This window comes from Macaca mulatta, chromosome 2, assembly GCF_049350105.2.
Source record: "Macaca mulatta isolate MMU2019108-1 chromosome 2, T2T-MMU8v2.0, whole genome shotgun sequence".
Classification (NCBI taxonomy): domain Eukaryota; kingdom Metazoa; phylum Chordata; class Mammalia; order Primates; family Cercopithecidae; genus Macaca; species Macaca mulatta.
Window position 1 is genome coordinate 158,324,068 of NC_133407.1, and position 6,554 is coordinate 158,330,621.

The 6,554-nt window shown below is 39.9% G+C and overlaps 1 protein-coding gene and 1 non-coding gene across 3 annotated transcripts in view; one reads left to right on the forward strand and one right to left on the reverse strand.

The window, feature by feature from the left end:
* Window positions 1-4,852, forward strand: part of SNX4 (sorting nexin 4) — a 79,694-nt gene extending 74,842 nt beyond the window's left edge. For both annotated transcript variants that reach the window (XM_015130052.3, XM_077993768.1), the window contains one exon: window positions 3,674-4,852. In XM_015130052.3, the coding sequence (XP_014985538.2) occupies window positions 3,674-3,721 (48 nt within the window). In that variant the 3' untranslated portion in view covers window positions 3,722-4,852. The remainder of the gene's footprint in view (window positions 1-3,673) is intronic.
* Window positions 4,853-5,323: 471 nt separating this feature from the next.
* Window positions 5,324-5,425, reverse strand: LOC114676622 (small nucleolar RNA U13). Its single transcript, XR_003727671.1, has one exon. It is a non-coding gene; the product is annotated as a small nucleolar RNA U13 (small nucleolar RNA).
* Window positions 5,426-6,554: the final 1,129 nt, after the last annotated feature.

Below are 6,554 nucleotides of genomic sequence, written 5' to 3' on the forward strand. Positions count from 1 at the left end.
CAGACAGTAAAATACCATTCCAGATACATGCCTTGATTGGAAAATAGCTTGAACATTATTTTGTGAAGATGTGGTTATGATATGCTTCCTCGTAAAGTAAATCGTTCATGTTGCTGATATCCATAGTGAAAGATATAAACATTGTAGCTTATTCTAGTTAAAATAAATGTTTGACAGTGATGGAAGTCTTTCTAAAACGTTGGTTTTAGAAAGAACAAAATAGGAAACATTCCTTAACTTCTTTTTTATAACCTAAGATCTGCCAATGTGACTGCCAGTACCAGTGCTTTGATTTCTATCACCTGTTATAATTTATCAAGCACTTTTACATGCATTATCTCAGCAAATTACATGGGAAGATGAATTCTCACATTTATGAAGACCTTCTTAAAGGGCAAAATCACACTCATATAAATAGATATACAATTCTTAAGCTTTAATTTGTCCCCAAATTTTATTTTTTGGCTAAGGGCCATCACTGAGAGAACAAAGATATTTTGAGGCACAAACACCATACCCACTCACTGGTTAAGTCGGCTCCATTTGGTTTGGACAAATTCATATTTATGCCTCTGAATTATAAGTTACTGTGTACTGTGGATCTTTGGAGTCACTTAAAACAAGTTAAGATCGTGACTGGTGAGTTTGCAGGTGCTAAAGCATTGAGTGTGTTGTACTTTGTAGCGTCTCTATCTTTTTTTGCCTTCGTTCTGTCACCTCTTCTTGCCTGCAGCTAGGTGCTAGATATTTATGGTCCTTTGTCTTTCTCTTTTTTTTCTTTTCTTTTTTTTTGAAGTGGGGTCTAACTGTGTTACCCAGGCTGATCTTGAACTCCTGGGCTCAAGCAGTCCTCCCGCCCTGGCCTCCCAAATTGCTGAGATTGTAGGCATGAACCACCACCCCCAGCCGTACAGTCCTTTTTCCAATCTAACTTTTTAACCTCAAGAAATCTGAAAGACCAGATAACAAAGGTTTTTAGTGTTTCTGTTTTTCTTGTAAAAGACTAATTAATAAGCTCCTTAGGCCGGGCGCGGTGGCTCAAGCCTGTAATCCCAGTACTTTGGGAGGCCGAGGCGGGTGGATCACGAAGTCAGGAGATCGAGACCATCCTGGCTAACATGGTGAAACCCCGTCTCTACTAAAAATACAAAAAAACTAGCCGGGCGTGGTGGCGGGCGTCTGTAGTCCCAGCTACTCGGAGGCTGAGGCAGGAGAATGGCGTAAACCCGGGAGGCGGAGCTTGCAGTGAGCCGAGATCGCGCCACTGCACTCCAGCCTGGGTGACACAGCGAGACTCCGTCTCAAAAAAAAAAAAAAAAAAAAAAAAAAAAAAAAAAATAAGCTCCTTGTGACCTCTCATTCACTTCTTTCCAAAGTAAAATGCAAGACCTTTATATAATGTATCAAAGGACTTTCCCCCTCCACTTTGTTTAGGCTGCAGTGGTTGAGGGTACTAGAAATTTAATCTCTGAATATAAAAGATACTACTATAGCTGTATTTGGACATACTGTTGGATATTTTGTAGGTTTATTCACAAATCCTTAGATAACTAGTAAAACAAAAAGTTTAATAAAAGTGTATGTTCACCTTGTTTCCCAAGAGTGGTACTATGCAATTTCATCATTTTATTTTCTTGCCTAAGTGATAAAGATTTTTATATGTGATCCTAGCTATTTGGGAGGTTGAAGCAGGAGGACCACTTGATCCCAAGAGTTCAAGACTAGGCTGGGCAACATAGTGAGACCTCCTTTCTTTCTTTTTTTTTTTTTTGGAGACAGAGTCTCGCCCTGTCACACAGGCTGGAGTACAATGGCGTGATCTCGGCTCACTACAACCTCCGCCTCCCGGGTTCAAGCGATTCTCCTGCCTCAACCTCCCGAGTAGCTGGGATTACAGGTGCGTCCCACTATGCCAGGCTAATTTTTTTGTATCTTTAGTAGACAAGATTTCACCACATTGGCCAGGCTGGTCTCGAACTCCTGACCTCGTGATCCGCCCGCCTCCGCCTCCCAAAGTGCTGGGATTACAGGGGTGAGCCACTGCACCTGGCCTGAGACCTTCTTTCAAAAAGGAAAGAGAAGAAAAAGAAAATTGTTTAAAACCTTAATAAATAGCCCAGCGCGGTGGCTCACGCCTGTAATCCCAGCACTTTGGGAGGCTGAGGTGGGCAGATCACGAGGTCAGGAGATCAAGACCATCCTGGCTAACATGGTGAAACCCCGTCTCTACTAAAAATACAAAAAATTAGCCGGGCACGGTGGCAGATGCCTGTAGTCCCAGCTACTCGGGAGGCTGAGGCAGGAGAATGGCGTGAACCCGGGAGGTGGAGTTTGCAGTGAGCTGAGATAGTGCCACTGCACTCCAGCCTGGGCGATAGACCAAGACTCTGTCTCAAAAAATAAATAAATAAATAAATACCCTTAATAAATGACACACTTTAATGATTAAGTATTAAAAAGTTCCTTTTTCATAAATTAGCAATTATTGGAGAATGTGTATCTTACTTATTGAAAAAAAAAAAAACCCTTACCGGGCACAGTGGCTCACGCCTGTAATCCCAGCACTTTGATAGGCCGAGGCGGGAGGATCACAAGGTCAGGAGATTGAGACCATCCTGCCTAACACATGGTGAAACCCCGTCTCTACTAAAAATACAAAAAATTAGCCGGGTGTGGTGGTGGGCGCCTGTAGTCCCAGCTACTCGGGAGGCTGAGGCAGGAGAATGGCATGAACCTGGGAGGAGGAACTTGCAGTGAGCCGAGATGACGCCACTGCACTCCAGCCTGGGCGACAGAGCGAGACTCCGTCTCGAAAAAAGAAAGGAAAAAACCCTTAAGTTTTACTGTTACATCTCTATAAACATGTAGTTTTGCTTATGCATATTAGGCCATCTATAACTTTGTGCTAAGTAACTTCAGGTACTAAGAGGGATTCAGTAATTTAGTACATAGGTTTTATCAAAACTTTAGTTATTAGAGTAATAATTTAATAACTCAATTTATATTTGTTAGACTAATAAAGTTTTTTGTTTCAAATATTACATTGAAAAAACCAGGCCAAGCACTGTGGCTTACACCTGCGATGCCAGCACTTTGGGAGGCAGAGGCAGGCAGATTGCTTGAGCCCAGAACTTCCAGACCAGCCTGGGTAACATAGTGAGATTCCATTTCTACAACAACAACAACAAAAAAAATACAAAAAATAAACCAGGTGTGGTGGCGTGCACCTGAGGTCCCAACTACTTGGCAGGCTGAGGTGGGAGGATGCCTTGAGCCCTGGAGGTCGAGGCTGCAATGAGCCATGGTTATACACCAGCCTGGGTAACAGAGTGAGACCCTATCTCCAAAAAAAAAAAAGAAAAAGGAAAAAAAAACAAAAGAAACGACTGAAAACTTGTGTGATTTACAAATAGAAATTACTTGAGTATGTGATACGAAATGAATTAACTCAGTTTTCCAACAAGTTGTAGGAGTTCTTTCTCCATTTTGAAGATAAGCTCATATTAGAGATTCTCTTTCTCTTTTCAGAAGCATTAGACATGTGCTTACATTAGCCACTTCCCAAAATAGTGTCATATTTGCTCGACTTCTTAATTACTCCAACTAAGCCAAGTACTTAGGTTTTCAGATTCCTTCCAAACTCACCTTTTAAAGTTTTTATTTTTATTTTTAGGGAATTCAAGTTTGGACCAATGCTAAGGAATGCTTTAGCAAGATGTAATCCTGTGAATTGAATTTCTCTTCAATCAAAGTGCCCCAAAACAGAAGCACAAGTAAATAAAAGAAATTTAAGTCGCTACCTAGTATACATAAACATATACGATAAGTTGAATGAATTCAGCTTTCTTTAACTTAATTGTAGTCATGTTAATGTAGCACAAAAAAGATGTATTTTAATGAAGATGAAATATTATAATTTGAGGTTTTGGGGACTGGTGCTGATTCCAAAAAGTTAATTTAATAATATATACCAACAGATTGTCAGGCTTCGGAACCAATGACTGAATGTCAAGATGTTTGTTAATTTCTAGATGTTTGTTTCAAGGCCAACTGTTTCAGATCTATTAATGTAGGGGATTTTTCCCTAAGATTGAATTCCTGTATTTATTTGGTAAGGTCCACTAATCTGTTATAGGGAAGTATTTTCTCTTGCCTTATAGTTGAGCTATTTGGTTTGACAAAGCTCAGCAGAAACTTGATGTGAAAAATCTAAGATTTTCTCCTACATTCATTGATGCCCCTCGTAACATTTGCATACACTAGAAAATGCCTTCAATTTGTGTTTTACCAGAATTTTGATACTGATCAGAAATTTTATACTGCCAACAAAGAAGACTCAACTTCTCAGATCTATAGTGGAATACATTGTCACCCTTTAGCTATTGCTATATAGAAAGTTTTAACTGAATATGTTACATATAAGAATTAAATTCTTCTCAAATAATTCTTAACCTCAGTAATGAGCCTAAATTTACTCTGCTTGGCTCTCTACACATGGCATTTCAGGGTACAAGATGTAGCATTTCAATGTGTAAGATATATGTACTAAACATATGTGTTGCTATCTTCATCATTAACATTCTTTTCTATTGCTTGGCTGTAATTTTTGTAAAGATAAATTATATTGTTTTTTTAGATGTATGTTTGTGGTATATGTTCAGAAGACAAGCATCTTCATTTTGCTAGCTTTGCAAAATCTTAAAATGTGTACTCGTTATTTCTAATGACATAAAAAAAAAATCCCCAGTCCTATTTAGCATTTGACTTTTTTATATGTTTTAAATGTTGCTGGATTTTTGTGCTGTTTGCCAAACTTATACAATAAATAAATGAAATATTGTGCTGATTTTCAGATGATTTTTGTTAATTTAACAAGGGGATCCATACATATTAATATCTGATGCTCTGTAAGAAAATGATATCTGTCATATTACGTTTTAAAGTGATTAATGCCACATGTTCTCACTTATCAGTGAGAGCTAAACACTGAGTACACATGAACGCAAAGATGGGAACAGTAGACACCAGGGCTTACTTTAGGGGGTAGGGTGGGAGGAAGGCGAGGGTCGAAAAACTAGCTGTGGGGTACTATGCTCGCTCCCTGAGTGATAAAATCATTTGTACACGAATCCCCAGCAACATAATTTACCCATGTAGCAAACCTACACAGGTATCCCCTGAACCTAAAACAAAAGTTGAGGAAAGAAAAAAAATAAAGTCATTAATGGTATAAATTTGTCATCTACCAAAATACTGGTTTTTAAAAATATAAGATGCTGAAATGAGACATGATTTTTAAAATTCTACTTTTTTTTTTTTTTAATGTCAGATGGGTAATGGTTGAAGTTGTAACAAGGTTTGAGGGAGGCACATCTCACATGTGGGTGTGAACACCTAATCATCATGCTTATGAACACAAAAGGATCATGAGGTTTTTTTTTTTTTTTTTTTTTTTTACTTAAAAAAAGAAATAGAGACAGGGTCTCACTATGTTGTCCAGGCTGGTCTGAACTCCTGAGCTCAAGGAATCCTCCCGCTTCAGCCTCTCAAAAGTGCTGAGATTACAGGCGTGAGCCACCCTTACCTGGCCTGTTTTTGTTTTGAGACAGGGTCTCACTCTGTCTCCCAGGCTGGAGTATGGTGGCACAATTATGGCTCACTCCAGCCTCAACCTCTGGGGGCTCAAGTGATCCTCCCACCTTAGCCTCCCAAGTAGTTGGGACTACATATGTACACCACCATGCCTGGTTAATTTTTTTATTTTAGTCTTGTAAAGATGAAGTCTCACCGTGTTGCTCAGGCTGGTCTCAAACTCCTGGGCTCAAGCGATCCTACCCCCTTGGCTCCCAAAGTGCTGAGATTATAGGCAGGAGCCACTGTACCCGGCCATGGCAGGGTTTTCTAAAAGATAAAATTGGTAGAAGCAAGTCATCTGTGTGGATACACATTTTATTCCACTGAATTGTATCATCTCTTGACAGATAAAATACCTTTCCCCTTGGCATTTAAAGATCAAAAGCCTTTTCCCAAACTAGCTTTGGACCCAATGTAAAATGTTAAACTTTTTTCTACTAGCAGAGCAGAGTTAATTTGAGAAGGCCATTATTAACTATGTTTCAAAAGTGATTTAAGTTCCGTAGCTCATGCCTGTAATCCCAGCACTTTGAAAGGCTGAGGTGGTTCGACTGCTTGAGACCAGTTCAAGACCAGCCTGGGCAACATGGCAAAAACCCATCTCGACAAAAAATACAAAAATTAGCCGAGTGTGATGGTGCACACCTATGTAATAATCCCTATCCAGCTACTCAGAAGGCTTAGGTGGGGGGATCACTTGAACCTGGGAGCTTGAGGGTACAGTGAGTCATAATCACACCACTGCACTCCAGCCCAGGCAACATAGCGAGATCCTATCTCAAACTAGCCCAGGCGACATAGTGAGATCCTGTCTCAAAAAAAAAAAAAAAAAAACTGCAGTGAGAAAGGGCAAAAGCAGCCGGTCTCATGGAGCACAAATGTGCTTCCCGTCCCGACCTGCAACGCGCTGCCTCCTTACA